At 53.3% G+C, this 24,444-nt stretch overlaps 12 protein-coding genes across 12 annotated transcripts; 6 read left to right on the forward strand and 6 right to left on the reverse strand.

Moving 5' to 3' along the window:
• Positions 1–45: 45 nt before the first annotated feature.
• SAICODRAFT_18057 (uncharacterized protein) lies at positions 46–4,025 on the forward strand. The gene is made up of 3 exons (XM_019165894.1): positions 46–292; positions 347–786; positions 845–4,025. Exons 1-3 carry the CDS (start codon positions 83–85, stop codon positions 3,870–3,872), a joined length of 3,678 nt encoding a protein of 1,225 aa, XP_019025640.1. The 5' UTR covers positions 46–82; the 3' UTR covers positions 3,873–4,025.
• A 28-nt stretch (positions 4,026–4,053) lies between these two features.
• On the reverse strand, positions 4,054–5,199 carry SAICODRAFT_54670 (uncharacterized protein; the record flags this gene model as incomplete). Its single annotated transcript, XM_019169307.1, has 1 exon — positions 4,054–5,199. The coding sequence occupies one exon, from the start codon at positions 5,197–5,199 to the stop codon at positions 4,054–4,056; it is 1,146 nt and encodes a 381-aa protein (XP_019025641.1).
• A 958-nt stretch (positions 5,200–6,157) lies between these two features.
• Positions 6,158–6,819, forward strand: SAICODRAFT_64774 (uncharacterized protein). The gene has a single exon (XM_019170096.1). The coding sequence runs from the start codon at positions 6,220–6,222 to the stop codon at positions 6,724–6,726; it is 507 nt and encodes a 168-aa protein (XP_019025642.1). The 5' UTR covers positions 6,158–6,219; the 3' UTR covers positions 6,727–6,819.
• Positions 6,820–7,007: 188 nt separating this feature from the next.
• Positions 7,008–7,793, forward strand: SAICODRAFT_70234 (uncharacterized protein; the record flags this gene model as incomplete). The annotated part of the gene is made up of 2 exons (XM_019170550.1): positions 7,008–7,026; positions 7,080–7,793. Exon 2 carries the CDS (start codon positions 7,125–7,127, stop codon positions 7,791–7,793), a length of 669 nt encoding a protein of 222 aa, XP_019025643.1. The 5' UTR covers positions 7,008–7,026; positions 7,080–7,124.
• A 166-nt stretch (positions 7,794–7,959) lies between these two features.
• SAICODRAFT_6268 (phosphoglycerate mutase-like protein) lies at positions 7,960–8,908 on the reverse strand (the record flags this gene model as incomplete). Its single annotated transcript, XM_019169931.1, has 3 exons — positions 7,960–8,643; positions 8,701–8,756; positions 8,827–8,908. The coding sequence occupies 3 exons, from the start codon at positions 8,906–8,908 to the stop codon at positions 7,960–7,962; spliced, it is 822 nt and encodes a 273-aa protein (XP_019025644.1).
• A 141-nt stretch (positions 8,909–9,049) lies between these two features.
• On the forward strand, positions 9,050–10,254 carry SAICODRAFT_70236 (alpha/beta-hydrolase; the record flags this gene model as incomplete). The annotated part of the gene is made up of 2 exons (XM_019170551.1): positions 9,050–9,892; positions 9,961–10,254. 2 exons carry the CDS (start codon positions 9,050–9,052, stop codon positions 10,111–10,113), a joined length of 996 nt encoding a protein of 331 aa, XP_019025645.1. The 3' UTR covers positions 10,114–10,254.
• On the reverse strand, positions 10,249–12,673 carry SAICODRAFT_78050 (sulfate permease). Its single transcript, XM_019171096.1, has 2 exons — positions 10,564–12,673; positions 10,249–10,461 (listed from the first exon to the last, which is right to left on the reverse strand). The coding sequence occupies exons 1-2, from the start codon at positions 12,661–12,663 to the stop codon at positions 10,381–10,383; spliced, it is 2,181 nt and encodes a 726-aa protein (XP_019025646.1). The 5' UTR covers positions 12,664–12,673; the 3' UTR covers positions 10,249–10,380.
• Positions 12,674–13,609: 936 nt separating this feature from the next.
• On the forward strand, positions 13,610–16,111 carry SAICODRAFT_6271 (uncharacterized protein; the record flags this gene model as incomplete). Its single annotated transcript, XM_019169934.1, has 4 exons — positions 13,610–13,687; positions 13,744–13,942; positions 14,004–15,811; positions 15,872–16,111. 4 exons carry the CDS (start codon positions 13,610–13,612, stop codon positions 16,109–16,111), a joined length of 2,325 nt encoding a protein of 774 aa, XP_019025647.1.
• Positions 16,112–16,426: 315 nt separating this feature from the next.
• On the reverse strand, positions 16,427–17,034 carry SAICODRAFT_18065 (uncharacterized protein). The gene is made up of 3 exons (XM_019165896.1): positions 16,887–17,034; positions 16,647–16,736; positions 16,427–16,595 (listed from the first exon to the last, which is right to left on the reverse strand). The coding sequence occupies exons 1-3, from the start codon at positions 16,994–16,996 to the stop codon at positions 16,523–16,525; spliced, it is 273 nt and encodes a 90-aa protein (XP_019025648.1). The 5' UTR covers positions 16,997–17,034; the 3' UTR covers positions 16,427–16,522.
• Positions 17,035–18,175: 1,141 nt separating this feature from the next.
• Positions 18,176–19,360, reverse strand: SAICODRAFT_54769 (glycoside hydrolase; the record flags this gene model as incomplete). Its single annotated transcript, XM_019169316.1, has 1 exon — positions 18,176–19,360. A coding segment is annotated over one exon (1,185 nt), but the record flags the coding sequence as incomplete, so codon positions are not given.
• A 1,503-nt stretch (positions 19,361–20,863) lies between these two features.
• Positions 20,864–21,877, forward strand: SAICODRAFT_6274 (alpha/beta-hydrolase; the record flags this gene model as incomplete). The annotated part of the gene is made up of 2 exons (XM_019169937.1): positions 20,864–21,245; positions 21,303–21,877. 2 exons carry the CDS (start codon positions 20,864–20,866, stop codon positions 21,875–21,877), a joined length of 957 nt encoding a protein of 318 aa, XP_019025650.1.
• An 872-nt stretch (positions 21,878–22,749) lies between these two features.
• Positions 22,750–23,167, reverse strand: SAICODRAFT_29606 (uncharacterized protein). The gene is given in 2 exon segments (XM_019167457.1): positions 22,750–22,871; positions 22,883–23,167. 2 exon segments carry the CDS (start codon positions 23,007–23,009, stop codon positions 22,789–22,791), a joined length of 210 nt encoding a protein of 69 aa, XP_019025651.1. The 5' UTR covers positions 23,010–23,167; the 3' UTR covers positions 22,750–22,788.
• Positions 23,168–24,444: the final 1,277 nt, after the last annotated feature.

Here is a 24,444-nt window from a genome sequence, read left to right on the forward strand (position 1 = left end):
AAGCCCGCTGCACAGCCGCAACACCAAGAGACTGAACATCCGAAAGACCAGAGCAGGAGAAAGTTGCACGACAACGATAGCCATGGCATACAACGGTCCCGCTCACCAGCATCGACCAACCGAAGGCTACGGCGCGAAAAACCCCGTTCCAACCGTCCAAAACTACTACAACCAGCGCAAAACCCAAGATGAAGGTAGTCACCCTCGTGAGGTTGTTGATCCCGTTACGCAGGAGCGTGTGGTGATTGAGGATATTACTGCGGATCATGATTATACTGTAGCGAAGGATAGGGTATGTTGAGGAGATCCGTGTGTGCGAGGATGAAGATTGACTTTCAGGACATAGATTACTGTTCCAGCGGATGGTGCATTCGCAACGGGTGAGGAACCGCAGACAATTGAGCAGGCTGGGTCGCGCCTCACTCGTCTTGCTCGTCGCGATGCGAAGGAGAAGCGGGTTACGCCCAACGACAACTTCGTCGAACTCCCCGTCGAGCTGAACAACAAGACCAACATCCTCTACTACCCTCTGCCCCCTCCTGACTGGGAAAAGTACAATAAATGGGTCAAGGAGTGGCTGTTGCAGTTCGTTATTGCGGGTTTGGGTGTCGCGCTCGTTATGTTGCGAGCGGGGTGGAACCCTATGTGGGCCGTGTTATTGGTGTATGTCGGGTGGACACTCATGACAAAGAAGATCGATGAGGGGTATGATTTTACGACGATGGATACGGAGAGGCAGAGGGGCGAGGTGGCTAGTCAAGGACGTGTCCCGGAATCTGTCGAATGGTGTGAATGAATAAGCTGAATTCGGGTAGAGATTACCTCGGCTAACTTTTTCTCACAGGCTCAACTACCTTCTCCGAACTCTCTTCCCACTTATTGATCCTGAGATGTTCCGCTCCTCGACCGACCTCATCGAAGATGTCATGCAAGCCTCGATTCCCTCCATCATCCACGCCGTCAAGATTGCGGATCTTGGACAAGGATCTACTCCGATTCGCATTCTGTCGATGCGTACCCTCCCAGACAACGAGATGCTCCCCAACCTCCAGCCTAAGGCTCCTGATGAGAGTTCTGCCGGCGCCCCTAACGAAGAAGAGGAAGCAGGCGAATTCGTCAACATGGAAGTCGCGTTCGCGTATCGCGCCGAACCCTCTGGCGCGGACGCGGCGTCAAAAGCCAAGAACGTCCACTTGTTAATCCATTTCTATCTTGGTCTCAAGAACTTCTTTGGTATTCCGTTGCCCATTTGGGTTGAGATGAGGGGTGCCGTGGGAAAGGTTAGGTTAAGGATGCAATTCACGCCTGACCCTCCTTTCGTCAAAAACCTGACGTTCTCGTTGATGGGTTTGCCGAAGATCGACGTGTCTGCTGTCCCCGTCACCCAGCGCTTCGTCAATGTCCTTAACTTGCCGTTGATCTCGACGTTTGTGCACTCGTCTATCAACGCCGCTGCGGCGGAGTACGTCGCTCCCAAGAGTATGACGCTTGACTTGGCAAAGATTTTGGTCGGTGAGGATGTTAAGAAGGATACTGCGGCTATGGGAGTCATCTTCATCAAGATCCATGCGTGTGAGAACCTCGAGGGAGCGGATAGTGGAGGCAAGTCAGATCCGTATATCACGGTCGCATTGTCGAAGTACGCTAAGCCGTTGTTCTCGACGAGAGTCATTGAGGCCGATGTTAACCCTCGCTTCGAGGAGTGGACTACGCTCTTGGTGACGCCGGAGGAGGTCAAGGCCGGCGAAGCCGTCGCGTTGCAGTTGTGGGACAGTGACCGGATGAGTGCGGATGACATGCTCGGCCGTTGCGAAGTAGATGTACAAGAACTTATGCGGCACCCCGGAAAATACGAGAAACGCGTCGACACTCTCGAAGGCTTCGACAAAGGTTCCAAGATGCGAGGGAAAATCCACTGGAGCGTTGGGTACTTCAAGAAATCCAAGTTCAGCGATGAGCAGCGCACTGATGGGGAGGATCAACGTCTTCCACCTGAGTTGAGGAGTCTGCCGGAGTTTAAGGCGCAGAGGGGGATCGCGGACTCGAACGTAGAGGCAGATGCGTTGGTTTGTGTTCCCGACCCGAGCCAGCCGAGTGGTATTTTGAGTATTCAGATTCACCAGATTGTTGGACTGGAGGTGCAGAATATCACTGGGTCGTATGGGAAGAAGAACCCTTTCCAAGCTGGGCAGAAAGCTGGAGAGTTGAGTGGTCAGCAGGCGGAGGATACCAAGCAAGCCCCGTCCGCGTATTGTAACATCATCCTGAACGATGACAAGGTTTATCAGACCCGCTCGAAGCCATTCACGACTGATCCTATTTTCAATGCGGGGACGGAGAGGTTTATTGGAGATTGGAGGGAGACTGTGATTATGGTCGAGTGTTATGACAGTCGTGTTCGTGAGCATGATGCGTTGCTTGGTGTCGTTGTGCTCAAGTTGTCGGATATATTTGCTACTTCGTCGCAGGTTACAAAGTACTACCCCTTGGCTGGTGGACTCGGCTTCGGACGTGTGAGGATTTCTACTCTCTTCAGATCTGTCGAAGCCAAGTTGGATAAGAACTTGCTTGGGTGGAATGTGGGAACGTTGCAGATCACTTCTGATTCTATTCGCACGACGTTTGAGAATGGTGCGGATGCGGGTGGATACAGGTCTATGAAGCTCGCTCTGCAGACTGGGGAGTCATCGAGCAAGTTATCGAGCCGGCATGCGGAGACAAAGGATGGTGCGATTGAGTGGAAGTTTAGTGACGAGAACGCGAAGCATCTTCCCATCCGGAGGAGGTATGGATCTGCGCTGCTTATCGAGCTCCGGAGTCGTGGCTTGTCGTTGAGGACCCACGCAACTGCTGTTGGTGTCCTTTGGCTCCACAAGATCATGGACAACGTTGATGAGAGTCATCGTGTTGCGTTGTTTGAGGGTGATGATCTGGAGACGATCAAGCAGAGCGTGGTGGAGAGCCATGAGGATATCGAGATGCGGAAGCTCGACGTCAAGCAGATTGGATGGGTGGAGTTCGACGCCGTTTTTAAAGCTGGAATGGACCGATTCCACGAGCGCTTTGGCGAGGCTGACCATGATGTTAGGCAGAGTTGGGACGGCTGGGAGTGTGCTGTGTCCATCGGCGAGCGTAACAGGACCGGTGATTTCCCGATCATGACGGAGGACGAAGCAGGTCATTCGAGTGAGGATGACGAGGACGAGACTGCTGTTGAGAAGAACGCTCGTCAGCAACCTGCGGCTGCGGCTGCTCTTGGTAAACAGGGACAGCGCCATAGCCAGGAGCCTAATGGGGGTCCGTCGCACCCTCGGAAGACCGTGGGACCGCGAGGTTACCATGTTCAAAGGCAGTTTGATGAGCGACTCCTCCTGAACAGCGAAATCATCGGTAACAAGAACACTGCTTTTGCCGGCATGGTCAACCGCGGCGGCAGCTCTGGTGCCGACGATTTCAACCAGGATTCTCACGGAGCCCAGGTCATGCCCCAGAACGCCTCCAAGAAGAAGAAGCACATCCAGACAATTGGTTCCGATATCCCCGAGAGCCACATCATCGGCGACGACGCCCATCATAACGTCGAGCAAAAACAGCAGAAACTCCGTCATGGTCGGAACCAAAGTGAGGACTGGCAGGATAGTGAGGACTCGGAAGAGGACGGCGATAGAGACGAACCTCATGGCTTGCGGGAACGGTACCACGCGTGGAGAGAAGACCAGAAAGAGCTTCACCGTCATCAGCGTGGAATTATGCAGTTCAAGCCTGCGAGGACTGCGGCGTGGGCGAAGGATGGGGCGAATACGCTTGTGGGGAAGACGAAGCGGAGGTTCTCGATGAAGGCACGCAAGCCTGATGTCGAGACTGAGATCTGAATTGATCGTGGGGGTTCGTTTTGTAGTAGCACACTTGTACATAAGGTATGCTTATGGGTTGTACGATTAGCTATAGGGATGATAAGTCACGAGCGTTGCCGTAGTGGAATGTTCTAATGAATTGAAAAGCGCTTGATACCCACTACCTACACGGACACATTTTGCCCCTCTATCCCTACGCTTATCCGGTGAGCGCAGCGGGCTCTTCCTCCACCACCTTCGCATTGTACATCTTTCCTCTGAATCCCCAAACACCAAAGTTATTCTGCTCCAACTCAATCCCATCAGGACCCTCCGTGACATCGTACTTCCTCGACATGAACTCATTCTTTCCCGGCCTCAACAGAATATCGATCTCGTCGTCAGCTTGATCACGGAGCCAGGCTACATCGCGGTCCATGTCCTCTTGGGAATACCCCGTAACGAAAACACCACACTTTGTCTGCAACAACTGCGGGATCGTCGGAGCCCAGAGGTGGGAGGTGGCGGGGTATCCGATTCCAGGCGAAAACAGGAAAAACACGTCGCGATACGGATCGAAGGGTTGGAATTGTTGTTGTTCGTGAAGGGCGTGATAATACTCTGTATGCGTCTCAAACGTCATATTGGGATGATACAACTCCTTCTTCGGCGTTCCATTCGTCTGGGGTCCGAGGAGAGCCTCGGGACCGATGAAGTAGAGCTTAAATGTAGCTTGGGGGAAGAGGTAGGTGAGTTGGAGCCAGACGTGGCGGGGGAGTGTCGCGTCCGCGCGGGCACCGAGGATGAAGATTCGTCGGGGCTCGTCTTGGTAGGTTGTTAGCGCCTTTGAACGACCGACGGTTGGTTCGGGGTGAAGGCCCAGGCGGAGGGCGGTGAGGGTTTTGAGACCTTCGACGGTTAAGCGGCCGTTAGATGTGTTGTGTGGGGATAATTCGTGGAGGATGGAGGCGACGGTGACGGGGTATGTCAGCAATTTTGACACATGACGGATCTGCTGCGCAGTCTTCACGTTCTGGTGGGAGCGACTGTAGATATACGTTTCCCAGTTTGTAAAGTTGTAGACTTGGTCGGAGGGTTGATCGCCCGGGAAATCGAATTCGGGGAAGTTGCCGTTGGGACGTGTACGGAGGTCGAGTTCGTCGTCACGAGCTTGTTTGACCTTCTCGCGGAGGATGGGGTCATCGGGGAGTTTGCTAAGGTCTTCCTCGGTGGTTTCGGTGACTTGCTTTTTGAAGAGGGAGAAGAATGGTCGTCGTTGGGGGAGGAGAGACGGGCTGGGGCGGAGGGAGACAGCGGGACGAGCTGATCGGACTGCTGCCCGGACAGCTATTCTTGCTGACTGCATTTCTGTGGATCAGATATTCCAACTGGGTTTATTCGAGGGTGTATCAAAAGTCATGACTTCAGACGTACGCGTATGCGACCACCAGGGACCCTTGAGAGCGACATAGACGGATCTGCCGAGAAAGAGTCTTGGTTTCATGAAGCAAAAAGGCGTTCTTTATCGGCGTCTGTTCGTAACCCTTCCGTGCACCATTGGCTTTCTCATCGTTATCCCATGTCAGGCTGCATGGGCCCGGACGCCGGTGGAGACCCCGCCGTATGCCAGCCTGTCAACCAGAACACCATTCCCCCCTCGACCATCCCAATGGACAGCGGCGAAGGATCAAGCAATCCTACAGACAGAAAAGTCTACATCAAAGTAACCTCCCCGACAACCCCCTGTCCCTCCGACCACATCTTCACCGTCGATGCCTCCCTCACAATCCTCGACCTAAAACACGAGATCACGAGGATTATCGATGCGGGAGCAACAGTGGATCGGCAAAAGTTGATTTTTGGGGGGAGGGTGTTGGATGAGAGGTGGGTCTTGGGTGACGTTATCAAGGCCGTAAGTACATGGGGTGTCAGTGGAGTGTGTGTGTGGCTGGGCGTGAACTGATGGACGTGTGTGTAGTATACGCCAGAAACGAAAGCGACGGTACATCTTGTTGTTACGCCATCACCAACAGCTTCCACAACAACCGCAGCGACTCCAGCCCCTCATCAGACAACCTCCGAACCATCACAACCCACTCCGTCCCACGCCCCTCCTCCCCAACCTCCAACCCTACCAACAACCATTGCCTCCAGCATCCCCGGCATTCCCGATGGAACTCCTATCAGCATCGAAACTACTCCGCACACCTACCGTTACATCCTCCTCAACGGCGCCCCATACCTCCTCCAACTCCCGCCACGCACCCCAAACGTTATCCCAGTCGTCGGACCAGACGGTTCCTCATACCTCCTCCTATCCCCGGCGGCAACGGAGGCAGTAGAGTCTGGCTTCGTAAGGCTGGGACGTCGTCTCCGTGGATTGGGTATGAGGGGACTAGGAAGAGAAGCGGCTTGGCGACGCCTCAGAATCCACGCGGGACAAGTCTGGCTCGTTCTCCGCCTCGGGTTCATGTTGGCGTTGTTTTCGCAGGGCGCGGGGTGGGGAAAGTTCGTGACGTTGTTGTTGAGTGCTTGTGTTATATTCTTTTGGCAGACGGGGATTTTGGCGTATTTGAGGGGAGGAGGGCAAGGAGAGAATGGGGCTAGGCCGGTGGTTGCTGAGCATCGTGAACAGCCGGCTGGTCCAGCACCGGGGCCAGCAGCGCAACCACAGGAACATTCGAATCAAGCACAAACACCCGCACCAGGAGCAGCAGCAGCAGCAGCAACACCGACACCCACAGCACCCGCGGCCGTACCTGTCGCGCAAGGGCCAGTGACAATCTTCGAGATGCTGAAGCAGATCACGATACTGTTCTTCACAAGTCTGATACCTGGACCTGAGGTGGTGCCTCCGGGGTTTGTTGCAGAGCCTGTTGCGAGGGAAGCTTGATCATGAGCTTGCTTGGGGCCATGACATAAGGCAGAAATGTACGCTATGAGAGGACCGCTGGTCTGAAATGGATGGGGCAGGGAGAAGGGGAGTTTCACTATCATTTGTTTTGCTATACCTAGGATTCATTCAATATCGGGATTTTTTGCCTTGTCTGCACATAATGCGTGTCTTACCGATATCCAGGTGCAGGACGTGACGTACGGATGTTTTGCCACGGTAGAAGTTCAACATCAGCTGTAGAAGAGGAGCTCAGCACCATACTTTGGTTCAGCGGGACGAACAAATCTAAGGTTCAATGTGTGATCAATGGAGTTTATCGCCGTATGGACGACTAATTGTTCTGTGAACAGGTTCGTTACCTCCTCCAGCTTTCCCGCCACCCACGCTCTCCCATCATGACATCCTCTCCCCCAAAATACACATGCAACACATGTGCCCGATTCCTCCCATTCAATACCTACCCACCCCTTCTCACCTCATGCTGCAAAACCTTCGTCTGCCCATCCTGCACCAAGAAGAACCCACGATTCGCGAGTTATTGCATGCTGTGTCAATTACCTATCGACCCCTCCCTACAACCCTCTCCACCGGCGTACGAGAGTGAGTTACCGACATACGAAGTCGCCTTGACCCTACCACCCAGTGAAACCGCCCGAGTCACGAAGGCGAACGGGAAAGGGAAGGAGGAAGCAGGCGTGGTGCACTATATCCGCCCAACCGATACCCTCATCTCCCTCTCTCTCGCCTACCACATCCCCCTCCCCCTCCTCCGTACCCACAACTCCCTTTTCAGCGACCACCTTCTCCCTGGCCGTCACACAATCCTCATCCCCTCATCCCACTACACCGGTCCCTCACTCTCGCCCTCGCCAGATCCGGACGCGGGGAGGAAGAGTATGGTGAAGAGGTTTCAGTGCAGGACGAAGTGTGTCGAGTGGGAGGTTGCGCGGTGGTATTTGGAGGGGAGTGGGTGGAGGGAGGAGGAGGCTGTGAGGAGGTGGCAGGAGGATGACGCGTGGGAAAGGGCGCATCCGAAGGAGGGGAGTGGGACGTTGATGAGATAAATCTGTGCTGTGCTGGGTTATAGGGTGGGCATGATGAACGCAAGCATGAACGCAGTTTAGATCCAGTCCTGACCGGATCTGGGTATATGAATAACCAGCGTGCCCTCTATCGTTGTACTCTACTAGTCTTTCCCTCCTCTTTTCTCGCTCTTTTGATGTATGCACCCTACAACTTACTCTCATCCTTCTCCTTCTCCGTCGCACTCGAGTTGGCACTCGGATCAGCATTTCTCTCAACCTCACTCGCATTCGCCGGCAATACCACCTCCGCCATCGCCGGATCGTTCGTATACACCGGAATATCCCCCTCAAACCACCAATTCCTCTCCTCCCCATGACTCAAATGCGAACAATCTCCATTTCTGACACGCTTCCAGTTCCCCACTCTCTCCTCGCCCTCTCCTCTAATATATTCTGAGATCGAGCATGTCGCGGCGTTGACGTGTAGGTCGGGTTTGCCTGTTAGTCCACGCCCGATAGCGATGAGCGTTGCAGCATGAGAGCAAATCAAAATCGTCTTCAACCCCTCCGCATCAGCCCTCTCAATTAAGACATCAAGCGCCTTCCGACACCGTTCATGTACATCTGCCATACTCTCCCCCGTCGTCGACGGCACAAGACTCGGGGTATACCCCTCTACCACCCTCGGGAAAAATCCCTTCATTACGCTCGCGGGGGCCGGGGAGGGATGCGTTGCGCGTGTGAGGCCGTACCATTCGCCGATACCGTTGTCGGTGTAAATTGGGAGGGAGAGGAGCTCGGCGGTTGGGTCAATGGTTTGGACGCAGCGGTAGAAGGGAGAGGCGTAGATGCGGTCGATTTTGTAGGGGAGGGAGGAGAGATAGGTCGCCTGTAAGCAGGATGGGTTAGTCAGATAACCATAAGTTACCGCTACCTTTTGGCTTACCAGTTCTTTTGATTGGTCGACGCCGTGAGCGGATAGTGAGGGGTCAGCTGGGATACCTGTCATTGCAGCCGTCGGTTAGTCATGCCTTTCGGACACAGGGACCGAGGAGGGTCCGGAGGGACATACCGGTCGGCGACATCTCCGGTAGCCATTCTGTGTCCCAGTTACTTCTGAAGCCGTGCCTCGTTACCAGGATTCTCTCTAACATGGTGCTCGAGGAGGATTGTTTTTGGGTTTCTGGTGTTGAGGTTAGGTATCTAGAGCAGCGTGCGGCTTCCTGCACGATGTTCTCAGCGGTCGCAGCTTCCGTAACAGACGAACGACGAAGGTATACAGTGGGCGTAGCGAAATGACATTTACGAGAAGCCCGGATGAGATAGTGAGCGGTCTCTACCAGGAACTTCCAATTGGCAAAGACCCAACCTTCGGCCGCGCCTCTCTCCCTTTCACCCCCGCCGAAAACGAGTTCCGCTCGGCTAAGTACCAGTGGACGGAAGGCCGCGTACAAACCGCAGATGGATTCTCGGTTTATTACCAAACGTGGCATGATACGAATGCGAAGTTGCAGCGCAACGCAGATGTGCTCTGGTGTCATGGGTTGAATGATTATGCTGGGAGATCAGCGGATGTGGTGAAGCAAATCCTCGATGCTGGGTTCCGGCTCATCATGCCCGACTTACCATCATTCGGGCGATCAAGCGGGCTACACGCCTACATGACCGATATATTCTCCCTCATCCGCGCCCTCAAAACCGTTGCGGACACCGTCCGTTCTCAGAATCCCACAAGCTCGGGGGAGAAACGCAAGTTCTTTGTCATGGGCGGAAGTCTCGGCGGCTGGTGTACCCTCGAATACGGGATCCACTTTCCCTCCGAAATCGACGGTCTCGTCATCCTCTGTCCAATGATCTACTCCGTCGGTGACGCAACACCCTCCGTCCTCATTCAATGGATCGCCCGCGTCCTCGTTCACTTCCTCGGCTGGTTGCCTGTGTCGCCGGCGAATCGGGGTTTGAGTTCAAGCATTGAGAATGAGGATATCTTTTTGAGTGATCCACTAACATATCATGGGAAATTACGTATCGCGACGGGGTTGCAGTTGTTGAGGGGGATGGTTCATGCGCGTGAGAATTTAGGGAAGTTGGAGGTGCCGTTTTTGGTGATGCATGGGAGTGCGGATCGAGTTTGTGATGTATGTTCCCTTGGTGTCGATTTGTCGAATAAGCTTGAGACAACGTGCTAACGATTGCGATGGAACAGATCAAAGGTGCGAAGCAGCTATACGAACAAGCACCGGCCAAGGATAAGGACATCGAGCTTTGGCCGGGTGCGATGCATGATCTGATGCGTGAACCGAACACGCAGACGGAGATTCTGCCGAGTGCGGTTAAGTGGCTTGTTGAACATTGCTAGATGATGCGGCAAGATCGGATATACGGAGTTATATGCGACATCTATAAACGTTTGCCTTGTTTTTCTCGAGCGAGACTTGTTTTCAGTATACCATTATATTCCTACAAATACACAAGATGCAACGGTTTGTTTAATGCAATGCAATGGTATTGTGCCTTCAGGCCTATGCTAATCTCGTCATATGCCAAGTATCCAAAGGTATCCAAAACTTTTGTGTCCTCCACGGACCACGTCTATGCAATATTGATCAATCCATGGTAAGTCGAATCACACCCGACTCGCTGCATACACCGCATCATCCAAATCAATATGGAAAAACGGATATCGTACAATGACAACACTCCCATCCTCACTCGTCCTCTGACTACTGGTACCACCGACACTTCCCCGGCTCCTGCCCTTCTCATTCGTCTCCACCCCTCCACTCTTTTCCAGATCGTTCATCTCGACGCCGAGTTGGGAGTAGGATGTACCACTCGATGAACCCACGTCGACGATTTGGCTGATCTCCTCTTCATCTGCTTCCCGCGCCGTGCGGGCATCGGGTTGTGGAACCGCAGAAGCGACTTCCTTGATTCTCTGGGTGACCACGTCCCCAAAGCCCGCCGCAATCAAAGCACGCTTAATCCACGGCGACAGGATATTCGCAAAATGGAACTCCACACTCCTATCCGCATACTTGCTCAACTGCTTCCTCGTATCCACCAATGCCTGGACAGCAGTCGTATCAAGATGCGACACAGACGAGAAGTCAAGGCAGACTGCACGAAGGACGGCACGCATATCATCCTCGAAGGGGATATCCCCCTTCTTGGGCCCAGGGTCATTCCACGGTCTGTCACCCTTACGCGCGTACACGTTCGGCTTCCCACGCTTTGTATACTTTGTAGCGTGGTCCACGATTCGGTCAGTAACGACACTTGCATTTGGGTACGTGAAGGACTCTTCCAGTCTGTATATCAGGACTCCCGGCGGCGGGGGCTCGACCTTAAGGGTTGGATGTTGAGGGGTGTTGTCCTCGCGAAGCGGAACGTAGACGTTACGTTGGTACTTGGCGTCATCATCGGAGGTGAGTGTGACACGGCCCAAGAAGGTACCACGAGGACGCGCGATACGGAACAAGAGAAGCGCGACGGAGGCGCCGACGGCGGTGTAGATACCGTTCTCGATGGTGGAGAAGATAGATACGATGACGGCGGCTAAGAAAATGAGACACTCGAGTGGCTGGATCTTCCAGAATGTGAGGGCTTGTTTGGGGGAGACGATCAAATCTCCGACAGCGTGGATGATGAGCGCTGCGAGGGCTGCGTTCGGGATCCAGTAGAATGCGTCGGTGAGGGCGTAGAGGGCCATCACGACGACGGCACCCGTCACGACACCAGCCAAAGGGGTGCGTACACCAGACTTCGACTTGATTGCTGAACGGGAGAAGGATCCGGTTGCAGGGTAGGCCTGGAACAGGGTACCGATCATATTTGAGGCTCCGATAGCGATTAACTCTTGGTCAGGGTTGATCTTGTAATCATTCGCGCGTCCGAAGGATTTCGAGATAGCGATGTGCTCGAGGACGAGGATGATGACCGAGACGGGGAGTTTGGGTGCGATGTATCCGGCGAGCTCGGCGTCGATGAAGGGAGATCCGACGTGGGAGAAACCACGGGGGACGGTCTTGATGATGGCGATCGGGAAGTCCTTCTCGTCGTAGTTTCTGCAGATGAGCCACGAGATCAATGTTGCGAAGACAATGAGAACGGCGTTACGCAACACCAATCCACCGAAACACCACCGTCTGTACTTGGGGTACCGTGCCGAACCCCAGTTAAGTGCGAAGCGAATGGCGTAGAGGAAGAAGAGCGAGATGAGACCGAAGATCGCGTCGTGTTTGGTGTCGGGGAGGTGTTTGAGGGTGTTGATGATGACTTTGTAGGTTGAGTCACGGGTGTTGAAGAGTTTTGAGGTACCCATGACAGACGGAACTTGACCAGCGATAATGTTGATCGCGGAACCAGTCATGAATCCAGCCACTGCGGGAGCAGGAATGAACTCGATGATGAAGCCCAACCGCAACAATCCAATTCCAAGCGAGATAGCACCACACAACAACGCCAACGCCGTAGCAATAACGGGAGCGGAGTACTTATCCGTATGCTCCATAACATCCCCAATAACCTTCGCCGTCTCCAAACTCATCACGGCAACAGGCCCAATCGTAACATCCTTACTCGTCGCAAAAAAGCAGTACAAGAAAACTCCAATGAAACTCGAATACAACCCATACTGCGGATCGAGGGTCGCGATTTTAGCGTATGACATACCCTGGGGTACGACGACCGCACCGACAGTGAGACCTGCGATGAGGTCGCCGAGGGCCCAGGTGAAGTTGTAGCGGGAGATCCATTGGAGGACTGGGAAGAGGGAGATGAGGTAGGCTTTTGCGCGGGAGGAGAAGTTGTTCGTGTGGGATTTGAACCATTGGCGGGCGGAGGCTTCCTCGTCCAGATAGTATGCCGGCGGAGGGACGTCGGTGAGGGTCCGTGGTGTTGATGTCATCTTCGCACCGGTACCCTGGAGGTTTCGTTCGAGCTGATCCGACTACTAGGTGGACATGGTTTCCTTCTTATTCTATCCTATAGTTATTGCTGACCTACTGTGTGGAGTACGTGCTATAGAATTGCGCAATTGAGGCTGTGTCTGAGTTCGATGGCGAATCTGGACTTAGCGCGAAGATTGTTCGGTGCGGAAGCGAGGCCTGTCCAGAACGTACGTTAAGGCTGCAGCGAGGGGAAGGAGGGTGCATCTTTTTGCTTTTGGAGGAGGATGGAGGTTGGTGGAGTTGGGTGGTGACAGCTGTCCATTTGATAAACGAGATGACCTTCGAAGAAGCGAAATACCTACGATCCATCTCGCTACTCTTTATATGACCGAACTTCCGTCGATCTCCATCACGCAATTCCCAGTCCTCTTACGCTTCGGCTGTCATGAAACCGTACATCCCGAAGGTCCGATCACGACATGTACATGTGCGTGGGCGCTTGAGAGACTTTTCATTTGTGTGATCGCGCAATCGCTGCAAGTGCGCGTCAAGTGCGAGGGGGAAGTTGGAAGGTTAAGACAAGAAATTGAAGCCATGAAGCCTGACAGGTTTGTGATGTACGCTTGAGTAACTTTGGCGGCTCTATATTTGTGCGGGCGGTGTCTAGGTGTGGGCCGTTCGGTGTGAAGGAGGGTAGAGCCAAGGGATTGCCGGAGTAGCCGGTCGTCTAGATTTGCCAATTCCTCCTCGGAACAAGAGTCCCTCCAGCGGCCATTCAACCATTGCCAGTGAGCCTGCCGTCGATGGTGTACAGCACAAGCACTCGCGACGCTTAAGCTGAGCCCCGCGGCCAAAGCAACTGAGCTGACCCCCAGATTGCCCTGCATCGTGCGACGGATGACTTGAACGCACAAAACTCCAACAGAACAGCATACATCCCAATTGACCAGCTGAGAAGCAGCCATGTCAGCATCCGATGACAATGTTGCGATGATGGTCGATATGGGCATCCCGCTCGAAGATGCCGCAGAGTGTCTAAGAGTATGTTCACGACCGCCAATGTTTCTGTTGAGGACGACGGCTAATCAAGCATACAGGAACGCGGTAACAACGTTGAGGGTGCACTGGAATACTACTTCAGTGGACGCTACGAAGAGGACAAACAAAGTAAAGCAACTGTCAGTGCTGTTTCAACATGGGAAAACAGTAATTGGGTTGATACCGACAGCATTGGGCCAACGGTACCGATTATCACTGAGAATGAGAAGCCGATATATGACCTCACAATGGATTCCGGTTTGCCTCCCTTCCCTCCAATCTCTGCATGTGTGGATTGCTAATGATGCGGGGTGAACAGATGATAATGTGGAAAGAGCCTACAACGCAATGCAAGACGTCCGCCCAACAACCCCTCAACAAGGCTTAGGCTGGACAACACCTACCACGAATGCTCACTTTGGCCCGGCCACCCGCAATTCATATCCAACCGAGAACTGGAGTCTCGTCCCAACGACAACGCATGCGGACGCAGTTCACGAAATCTTCCCTGATCCATCCCCGCGGGACAGAAGACGCCATGGAACGGATCCGGTAGCGCTAAAGCCTATCACGGGCACGAGTCTACCACCGCTTTTACTACTCATGCACTCCATCCCTCTCGCGCGGATCCTCCTCTCCGGTCCCATCCCCGCGCTCACAAACTACGGCTCTCCCGGCTCCCCCGACGACGCGGCGGGAACGTGGTGGAACGCCCAATGCGATGAGTTGCTAGGATCGCGAGTCTGTGGTGCCGAAGAAAGCGAAAGAGAAAAACGCGACCTAATCAATTTCGTGGCGGAGGTACAGCGCGTCATCGCCTTCTTGGGTGGTAGCGAGAGGGCGTACGGGAGTTGCGAGCATATTCTCCGTGGTCTCGAACGCTGCGCCCCTCGTCGCACAGATAGCGGGTTCTTGGGCGAGTTCTTCGGCGTTTGGGGACGGTCACGGAAGGTGTTATTTGATATGGCGGAGGACAAACCGGGGTATTATGATTTGTTGCCGGAGGTGTTTCAGGAGAGTATTGGGGATGGGGAGAGGAATCCGTTTGAGTCGGCTGCGTGTATGTTCTCGACTCCGAAAGGAGATGGTGAGGGTGAGGGGGGTAAGGTTGAGAGGTCGGAGAAGGAGAAGTTTAGCTTGTTGGAGTTGGAGATTAAGCCTGGGACGACATCTCTCTACACCGCTATCGACTCCCTCATCTGGCCTGCTTCCTCCGACTCCAACACCGATGACAAGCTCCAACAAGGCTGCTTTACGGATCTCGCCGAGGTACTCTGTTTACGACTCAAGTCTGCTTCCTCGCAAGGGGGAACGGGCTTGAGGTTGGAGAAGGAGTTGTTTCCGAAGAGGTGGATGGAGGACATAATGCCGGAGGTTAGGGAGAGGTTGAAGGAACGGAGGGAGTTGGAGGGGGAGAGGGCGAGGTTGGAGGAGAGGAGGGGCGATATAGATTTGGTTGAGGGAGGGTATAAGGCGGATGTGTTGTTCAATGAGGTGGCCGAGTATTTGAAGAAGCCGAGAGTGACGCTGCCGTCATTAGAGGATGATGACGAAAGTGATATGGAGGGGACGGAACAACCGACGACACCCGCACCGGAGCTGACGCAAGATATCAATACGCTAATAACTGCACAGTTTGAAAAGATCAAAGCAGCCCACGAAGAAGTCATGAAACAAGGCACCATAGTCGTCGAACGCATCAATACCCTCCTAACCACCCTCCCCCCCAATGATACCGACTCCGCCCTCGAATACCGATACCTCCTCCGCGGAATCTCCCCAGATCCTTCGACGGCATACTTCCTCGCTCCGACCCCCGAAGCGCGTGATCTGATCTCGTTCGACGAGGATGGGACGGGGAGGAGGGAGGGGAATGAGGAGTGGTGGTGTGTTACGTGGAATCCGGAATATGCCACTAACCCGTTCGGACTCGCCGGTACCAACACACCGATCTTTGGGCCGGGTGGGAATGGGGGGAGTCCGTGTACGGTGAGAAATGCGAGTGAGGAGGAGGTTCTGGGGGTTGCGGAGTTCAAGGGCGGCGGTGGGGATGGGATGTTGGTTGTCTATGCGAGGGATTGGGCGTGTGAGAATGTTACTGTGCCGGTGTTGGATGGTGCCCTGAAGGTATCTCCTCATCGTTTGGGCATTGTTAAGATGGGTGATGCTAACGAAGTTGGGGTACAGGAATTCATTCAACGCGATACCGAGCTGTTTAAGGAGGAACTCGCCCACGCGACAGAACCTGCTTCACCACTTATTCTACCCAGTGCAGGTCCGGGTCCGGGTCTGGGTGGTAACGTCAATCACGAGGTTCCGGAAACGCCGCCGCCGTTGTATGAGACGACGGTAGAGTTGAAGGAACGCGATCCGGATGATAGTGATGATGATCATATGGGGAGTATGCATGTGGAATATAGTCAGTGAAGGAAGAGGGGTGAGGTCGGAGGATATCTGTGATACCGTAGGTACTGGGGGGAAATACGCATTGCTAGATCATCGTCAATGAGCAATGACTGTCCAATGGCGACTTCCAGACTACCATGAACGCTCCTGTCAATGACCACTTCCGCATATGTGATTCGAGGCAAACTGGTCTTTGATTCTATGACTCAATCTAACCCTCGCCAATAAGCATGCCATATAAAAAACGAAACCTCAATGCCACAACAAAGGAAAAGAAAAAAGAACTCTCAACGAGCGGTATAAGAACGTCGCGAAAAAGAATGAACGAAAGCACCCAGCAAACCAAAATATGTCAAAAAACACCGTTAACCGAAAGTCACCCTAGAGCTCGCCGTATGTAAACCACCTCATCATGGTATGAAGGAGAATGGTTTACTGCGAGGGAGGCTGGTTCTCGTTCAACCCGGCCTTGGCGAAGGCGCCGGCGAGGGAGACGGGCTTGCCCCTATGGAGAATGTTAGTGGTGAGGTGAGATGGTCGAGGGGAGGAGACGTACTTGGCAAAGTGCTTCTTCTTGTGGGCCTGAAGTTTGGCGGTACAAGGAGACATAAGGTTGTCAGTGGGGGAAGCGAAGGAGGAACCAGCACTGCCATCAACTGTTACTCATCGGATCCAACGGCATGAATGCTCTCTTCATGTCATGGGACCAGCCATCGATCTACCGTCTTCGAGGCAGCTTGATCCATAGCTGCTCATGGATGATGTTCAAACATGGAACAGGAAGCTAGTCACGTACTTTTGCTGCAACTTCTTCGCCAACAACTGCCTCTGAAGATCAAGATGGCTCATGCCGGAAGCAGCCCCAGCAGCGAGGTTCTGGTCGATAGAGTTGAAAGGAGCAGACATCGTATAAAGTCGTTTGTTTTGTAGTTTGCAAGAGAGCGAAGGATTGAGGACTGTTTGGAGTCTTGGTGGTGTGGAGTACTTGGTTATCGAGGCGAGCGGAGCATTCGTAATAGTGGTGCAGCTCGCGGCGATAAACAAACCGTTGCTAGGAAATATGCGCCCCTGGCAACCGCGACATATCACGACCTTCCAAAAGGAGGCACATGATTAAGGAGATTCAAAAAGAAATCACGTTCGGGCGGCTACAATGGCTGGGCTGAAGAATGGCCGTGTGGGAGGTACATATAGGTATGCCCTGGATAAGGTCAATTGCATTGTTCGGGCCTGATTGGATGTGCACCAGGTAGATGAGCCTGATATCTTTTTAGATTCAAAAAAGGTGGAACCTCTACGTTCCCTATAGCTATAGCTATCTAACTCTAACCTAGCTACATCTCAAGAAATTTAAAGTGTAAATCATCAACACGAGTCAAACGCCCGTAACGAAAAAGCAATGCGTCCAGGTGTCCAGCACCCATCCACATTCCTCAAAACCAAATCCTCACCCATCAAGAGCAGAAGATCCAGCCAAAAATCGAGCCCATCCCAGAGCTTCATCGAAAAAAGTAGTCGATATAAAAAGAAAATCAATCAGGTAACGAACGTTTAGGACCTGCCATAACGTCCCCTCTTCACGCGCCTATAGTAAGCAGTGGTAGTGGCGGTAGTCCACTCAGTGGTATAGTACTCCGTCTGCGTAGTAGTGTAGTCCATCCCCAAGTTAACGATACCATCGGTGTTAGTCGCTGCTGCGTCACCGGTGAAGGTGTAGTAGTTGGTAACGGTGTAGGTGTAGTCACCACCAGCGGGGGCAGCAGTCGTCTCAGCGGCGGCAGGAGCAGCGGTGGTGTAGGTGACAACAGTGGTAGGGGAAGCAGCGGCATCAGTGGACGTGGGAGCGACGTACTCGGAAGTAGAAGTCCAGGCGTCGGAGGTGGTCGCCGCAACGGTCCAAGCATCCGAAGTAGTAGTCGCCTCAGCAGATGTCCAAGCATCAGTCGCGGTGGCCTCAGCAGTCGAAGTAGCCTCAGTCCAGGCCTCAGTAGAGCTCGTCTCCTCGTACACGGTCAAAGAAACAACCTCAGTCGAGCTCACAGCAGAAGAAGACGCAGGAGAATCAGTGAAGTACTGGTCAACAGTGTATCCACACTGTCCCGGGAACTGCCTATCACTCAACGGCTGCGGAATCCACCCATTCTGAGCACCCTTCATGAAGTCCCAAGCAGGCGCATGCTCAGTCTTGAAGTTCCAGAAGAAGTATCCAGAGGTAGTCTCCTCCCAGACATCCATCTGCGCTTCGTTGAATCTCCTCAATTGCGCGATCAAACCGGCGGACCAGGTACGGGAATCAGCGGATTCGCATTGACAGCCGTCTTCGGAGCAGGAGGTTCCGGCGATGGTGGAGCCGTCGGCGAGGAGACAGATGTTAGTTGAACCGGACCATTCACCGGTGAAGACGGGGACGATGGCGTTGGCGGCAGCGAGGAGGTCTCCCTTCGAACAAGCGAGCGCGACGTGTCCGTCTTGGTTGAGGGTGTTGTCGGATTCAGCGAAGACCTGGTAGATGTGCGTATCGATACCCAAGTTACCAGCAGCAGGGGGACCCTGGAAGTTGGTCCAGTCGGAGAGAGGAAGGAAGTTATCGTGGATCACGACCATCATGTTTCCATTCTCGATCTCCGCCCAAACGTTACCGTACCCGTCGTTGTAGAAATCACGAGTAATGTCGTTGGAGTTGTTACCCCACGACGCAGGCTCATTCACGAGTTGGATACCGATGACAACGTCAGCGTAGCTGGAGGCACCGTATTTCTTTGCGATGGTTTTCAGGACGGAGTGGGTGCGTGCGATGTTGCCGTCGACGGTTTGCCAGTCCATAGGGCCGGAGCGGCCAGAGTTGTCGAATCCGTTCTGGGAACCGGGGACACCGTGGAGGTCGACCCAGACGTACAAACCCTCCTCGCGGGCCCACTCGATAGCGGTGTCGAGCCAATCCTGCGCGCCCCAGACGTACGGCTCACCATCCTGCAAATCGAAAGACCAGTATCCAACAGGGATTCTGAGCGCGTTGATTCCCATTCCCTTCAACGAAACGACATCATCCTTGGTGAACCACGAAGACCAATGAGACTGAAGAGCGGTGTACGCAGCGTCCTTGCCGAGCGTCTCGGTGAATGTCCATTCGTCGACCGCACTGGAGGCGTAGGTGTCGAAGAGGGAGGGACACATCCATTTCTCGAGGACCAGCCACGAGCCGATGTTTACTCCGCGGATCATTTCGCGGTTGTAGCCGGGCGCCAGGGTCTTTGCCTGGACAAAAACCATAGCGGCCAACAATGTTGATAAGAGTGTCGTGAAGTGAGTGAATCGCATCCTGGCGATTGTTGTAGAAAAAGAGGGTAAGTGTTGTGAGAACGAAAGTTGATAAGTTGGTGAGTGATGAAAGAAAGAATGTGAATTGAACAGCGATCAACACTGAATCAACAAAAGAATGTACTTTACCACGAGGGTAAAAGCGTCGAAAAGAAGCTCTGGTGAGGGAGGAGGATGGTGGTCAATTGCTACAGCTGGGGGAGGGATCAAGGTATTTATCCTCCCCGACTAGGCTTGGCATAACAGACCATGGGGTGGTCGGACGCGGCGGTGGCTCGGACATCGATATTTCATGTGTTACATCCAAAGGAAGAGCGAGAAGTCGCGTTTCGGACTTCTAGCGCACGGACCCTCGAGAGTTCCAGCCACGCACCAGCCACGGGAGGTGATATAGCCCACATGTCCAACGAGCACAACAATCGATAGGCTGGTTATGAAGAGGCTGGAAAATTGAGCGGGACGGTCGTGAGATGGCCGTTGGCTGGACTGGGCTGGGCTGTGCAAAACGGGAGAGGTTGTTCGGGAGGTTTGTTCCGATCAGCGTGAGGGGCGATGGGCGATGGGCGGCGGGTATGGGAAGGTTGTACGGGGTGGCAATTGACTCATGAAAGATTGTAAAGTTTGCTTGTTCTGGTAAATGATTGTACGGCGGGAGCTGCCGGGCCCTCGATAGGCTGGCGAGGATCGCTGAGGCTGTGCTCCATGTGGTAACCTGTCGCACGGCGGGAGTGGAGATGACGATAGCGAATGCGCTCATTTGACCTTATGGAGTGAAAGGTTGTATGACTGAACGTGTCTTTACCGTCGATAGGCTAGTTAAGCTTGCGTTACCTGTGATTCACACTGCGGTAGCTTGCCCGGTGGGATCAAGACATTCAAGCGCCAATCGCCCCGGGTGATCCTTCCCGAACTCCTCGATGGCTGGTAGAATGAATCTTCACTAGTTTTCGTGACCTTCCCGTTGTCTAAGGCGCCGGAAAGGGCCCTTCCTGTCTTGATAGGCTTGCCAGAGTAACGTCTACTATGGCCGCCGGATGGCTCGATAAGCTCCTCGGTCCGAAACGTAGTCAATGACACCCCTGCGTGCTCTTGCTGGCATAGCACCAACTTCCTAATCGTAGCCACACTCTATTCGTATTCACCTAGTTGGAACGCACAGGCACCACCGATGATTGTTGACCGACCTTTCCATGGCCAGGTCAGGGTTGCGGAGCTCGGGATTTGTATCCGCCTGCAGCTGGTCATGAACGGTGAAAAAGCAAGAGACTGTGCCTTGACATACGGATTCCATTCTACTCACCTTGGCACATCGCTGTCCTGAGCGCGACCGCTTGCAGCAAACTCCCACGCTGGCGCAGGTTCAATGACCTCGGATCACGTGACACGTCAACGTTACCTCCCCCAACCCCGATGCGGCACCTCCTCCACGCTCCCCTCCGTCGTTCCATCACAACCATGTCCCTCCCCTCCCTCCTCCAACCACCCCTAAAATCAACCCTCTCCGACCCTCTTCCAACCGAATGCCACTTCTACCCCTCCCTTCCCGCCGACGAGCCCCCGGAAGCTTTGATCTATTTCATCCCCGGGAACCCAGGTTTCGTGAGTTACTACACCGACTTCTTCGATGAGGCGTGGGAGAGAATGGGAAAGAGAGTCGCTATTTTGGGGGTGTCGCATGCTGGGTTTCCGCCTGCGCTGCCGCTGGGGGAGCCATTGGATGTGAGGGGGCAGGTTGCGCATAAGGTTAGGATATTGGACCGGGTTCTGGAGGAAATGGATATGAAGAACAAGGGAGGGAAGAGAACAAAGATTGTGTTGGTGGGGCATAGTGTTGGGAGTACATCTTCACCGCACCGGGCTCCGTAACTCGAAGATTGACGAAAGTGCTCCGTAGGTTTCATCGCATGCGAAGTCCTGAAAGAACGACCCGACATCGTCGACGCAGCGATCCTCCTCTTCCCGACCCTATCGCACATCGCACTCTCCCCGCAAGGTAAAATCCTCACCCGATGCCTTTCAATCCCCGGTTTCGCACGCGGAATCTCATACCTCCCAGCTATCCTCCGCACCCTCCTCCCCTCGCCCATTCTCAACACACTCGTCAAATCAGTAACCGGGTTACCGGAAGCTGGGTTGAGAACAACTGTTGACGAACTCCTCAACTCCTCCTCCGTCTACTCGGCCCTAAGCCTTGCCGCCTCCGAACTCCTTCTCATCCGCGACCTTGATCCGAACTTCTTCGCTACACACGCATCGAAATTGATATGTTACTACGCAGCCACAGATGCATGGGTCGCCGAGTGGGCGAGGGAGGAGGTTCGAAGTATGGGTGAAGAGAAGGGACTGAAGTTTTATTTGTGTGCGGAGGGGGTGCCGCATGCGTTTTGTTTGAGGCATGGGAGGCTTATGGGGGAGAAGGTTGCGGGGTGGGTGCAGGAGCTGATTAGAGCTGATGAGCTGAAAAACTGAACCAAACAACGGCATAGGCATGGGCAAGAATAGAAAGACGTTGCGCGAAGAGCAGGGCACTCTAGAGCCTCATTCAAAACAAGCCCCGGCCCAAAGGAAGCCGAATTGGTCACAACTCGTACACACAGGCTGTGGTCACTGGTCCAGAGTTACATCAGTCCTGCTTTGCCAAGCTATCTGGACAACGAGAGTAGATATGGCAACTGAATTTGTGCTATTGTTCTCGGCTGGTTTTGTCGCATTCATAGTGTACTGGACCCTCTGGATAGGTTGATCGTTCCGCATTACATGTTGTCCCAGGGAACACCTTCTCAGAAAATTACTCCTGTTATCGTGGTCGTTTCAGGCGGTCCCAGCCAGCCATCTGACAAAGCGTACATCACCGTTCCATTCATCCCGGGCACCTAGCAGTTCTTTTGGCGTCAATTATGGGACAATGACCTAGGCGTGGCGGAACAGAGGCTATTTCTGGTCGCTCTCAAGAGTGCCCTTCACCGTCTGCCTGAGGACGCATCACGCCTTAGCGTGGTTGCAGGCCTAGGGGTGGCACGAGGCCCCCTACGAGACCCCCAAATTCTACCAAACACGATTATAAAACCCGAATAAAATTACCCAGTATCACGAATAGAGTTATTGGAGTTAGTGGGATATTCTGGGCACAATCTGCATTGTTAATTCGTCTTGAAAGTAGAATTTTTTATACGATTTACCAACACTACACTGTTATATTATTCTACCTCATGACTGCACACTGCACAGATGTGACACTAGTTGGTACCATCTATCACAGGTCATGAAAATCTAGGTCCATTGATATTATTGAAACTTAAACAAGACCCGAAAATTTCAGAAGTCCAACCTTGCCTCAATTCCCACTGTCAACACACATATGCATACCATGACGCTTCCTCTCATCTCTCTTTTGTCCACTCAGTCGAAACAAGCTCATCGTCTTCATCGTCTTCATCATCATCGTCAACATCATCATCGTCATTGCCATCATCCCATCATCGTCAACATCAAACTCCGGATCATCTTGGAAACTGCGATTGGACGTATATCGATTTGATGCCCCTGAAGTGCGCAAGGTCTTCTTTCCAGGCTGTTTCCTACCGCGAACCTTCATTGCCATTGGGTCAGGGCGGGTTAGTAAAACCTGATGAGTAGTCGTTTTACTGTTGCTGTCAACAAAGTGCGGGACTCACCCGAATAAGAGGAGACATCAAGCAAGAGTGTCGAGATTAAACAACCATCATGTTAACCTTTCAGCAACAGCGATCATGTGCCCAGTTTGGGTTGAGACGATACAAGCCATAGCATCGGGAGAACAGATGGGAGAGGACCAGGGAGGCGTAGGATTCGATGCTTGCGTCAATCAGTTGTGAGACACCCAGGACATTGAGACATTGATGGTGGTGGGTTCCTGGTTGGTGCTAAGGACTTGGTGAAATTTGCCAGCGCATCAGCGCATCAGCGCTTGTGCTCACACGTCACTCTCGAGAGGCGCAGGCCTAAGAACCGTGACCAAAGACCATTGATCTTCGAAGACCCTCCTCCCTCGAAGACCCTCGACCATCCCACAATGGATCCTCAATCTCGTTTTTATTGATGTGGGATATCTTATTCTCCTGGAACGAATATCATTCCAGGTCAAATAAGGTATTTGTGTACCATGAATTGGAATTCCACTCTACTTGAATACTTTCCCACTTTATTCGTGTTTTTCATACAATCGAATGACTTATTCGAGTGCTTTTGCTGAAAGTGGAATATGTTATTCCATATTTGTGCAATCACGAATCAGGCATTCGTGACAGTCGAATTCGGGGGGCTAGTAGGGGCCGCCGCCAAATCGTGCAGCACACAGACAAACAGGACAATGTCGAAAGGGAAACGACGGCACAAAGGTCTCCACCCTGTTTCGCAATGGTAGCGGCGGCCAATTGAAGCCATGAAGTTATTGTCTCAAGCGGTACATCGGTCCCCTCGTTATGGTCGGTGGCGAGGGCCGCACGGAGCGTACCAGGCGTGGGATGAAAGGATCAATGCTGGTATCGATCCCATCTGGAGAGTCGCAGATCGTTGCTGTACCCCATTGTATCACACTGGTTAGCTTTTTCACATCAGCGCTGCTGCCCACTCACTGCTACGTTGTGGTTTGGTGAAGGAGTGTGAGGGGCGTGTGACTCCTCTTGTATAACGACCAGTTTCGGACATGAAAAGCGGGGCTGTCTGTCACATGTTCCCCACGGAGTTTCCAGAGAAAGACTGAGGGCCGACGCTGCATGTTGTCATGCTCATGCACAGCGGCGGGCACGGTCCGAACGCGAACGCATCAATTGGGCGCAGGCCTGGCTCGCATATGGAACAACAGATACGTTCATGACGATCCGTCTCCAGAAGTCATTGTATAGGGGTCGAAGAATTTTGTTTTCCAATGTTGCTAGGACTTACGCTCTGACAAATGGTACGCTTCAAATTTCCCACGCGTCTGAATTCATCAAGCCGTGCGCTTGCAATTGAGCAGGCCACTTTCTTCTCCCGATGAAGTACAAGAACACAATTGC

Source organism: Saitoella complicata (assembly GCF_001661265.1).
Source record: "Saitoella complicata NRRL Y-17804 unplaced genomic scaffold SAICOscaffold_6, whole genome shotgun sequence".
Classification (NCBI taxonomy): Eukaryota; Fungi; Ascomycota; class Saitoellomycetes; order Saitoellales; family Saitoellaceae; genus Saitoella; species Saitoella complicata.